The sequence below is a fragment of the Suricata suricatta genome, chromosome 7 (assembly GCF_006229205.1).
Source record: "Suricata suricatta isolate VVHF042 chromosome 7, meerkat_22Aug2017_6uvM2_HiC, whole genome shotgun sequence".
In the NCBI taxonomy this organism is placed as follows: domain Eukaryota; kingdom Metazoa; phylum Chordata; class Mammalia; order Carnivora; family Herpestidae; genus Suricata; species Suricata suricatta.
This window is the reverse complement of record NC_043706.1, coordinates 120,030,510-120,031,538: the sequence shown is the minus strand read 5'-3', so window position 1 is coordinate 120,031,538 and position 1,029 is coordinate 120,030,510. Positions and strand designations below refer to the sequence as shown.

The window sequence follows — 1,029 nt, the reverse complement described above, 5'->3', positions numbered from 1 at the left end:
ATGTGGAGCTCAAACTCACAAAACCACAAGATCATAACCTGAGCCAAAAACCAACCAACTGAGCCACCCAGGTACCCCTGAACTAGATTTTTAAAGGATAAATAGTCTAGTCTATCCATTGGAGTGGGAAAGGAAGGCAATTTCGGAGAAGGCAAAGCATGTGTGAAGCATAGATGTGTGACGAAAGGTTAACGTTATTGAAGAACTATGAGTAGATTTGGGTGCTTTGATCATAAAGTGGTAGGCAAGGCAGTAAGAGAGAAGGGAGAGTGGGACCAGATGACGTTCTGTAGGTAACAGCTAACAGGCGACTCCTGAGATTTTTTATATATCCTCAGTGCGCAGACTCCTGCACCAAGCACCATGTGCAGGGAGATATCAAATAATAAAAGACAAAGGCCCTTTCCCCAAAGGAGGTGATGTTCACAGAAGTGCCAATCAGGGAACTAAGACTGAAGAAAAATTATAAGATGGGGTCAAGTTCCCTTGTGCCTCTTCTCATACGCATCCTTACCACTAGCAAGGAAGTGAAATGTGAGAGTGAAATGTGGCACACAGCTGAATCACAAAATGCATGTCTCCTCTGCCAATGGCTGGAGGTGACATTCATGAGCACGAGCTGTAGTGAGAACATCTGAATACGTACCGGGCAGCCCCTGACGAGTCTCTGTATGTCTGACAGCTGATCTTTCATGCTGATGTGTTGCTTCATCTAGTAAACAAAGTGATTTTAGACACAATAAAATTATGAAAGTTTTATACACAAAAAATAGATTTAAAATATTTTATGTCACTTGATACAGGGCTCAGTATTTTCACAAACTTTAATAAGAGTCTCAATTTCGTGTCCCAATTATTTATTTTTATTTTTATTTGAGAGAGAGAGAGAGAGAGAGAGAAAATGCAAGCAGGGAGGAGGAGAAAAGGGAGAGAGAAAGATGACCTTAAGCAGGCTCCATGCTCAACGCAGAGCCTGACATGGGGCTCGATCCCAGGACCCTGGGATCATGACTTGAGCTGAAATCAAGC

At 42.6% G+C, this 1,029-nt stretch overlaps 1 protein-coding gene across 1 annotated transcript in view; it reads right to left on the bottom strand.

Moving 5' to 3' along the window:
• The window catches only part of ECT2L (epithelial cell transforming 2 like), a 64,932-nt gene that overhangs the window by 13,491 nt on the left and 50,412 nt on the right, over positions 1-1,029 (bottom strand). Inside the window, exon 16 of the mRNA XM_029943240.1 lies at positions 647-712. Within this exon, the coding sequence (XP_029799100.1) occupies positions 647-712 (66 nt within the window). The remainder of the gene's footprint in view (positions 1-646; positions 713-1,029) is intronic.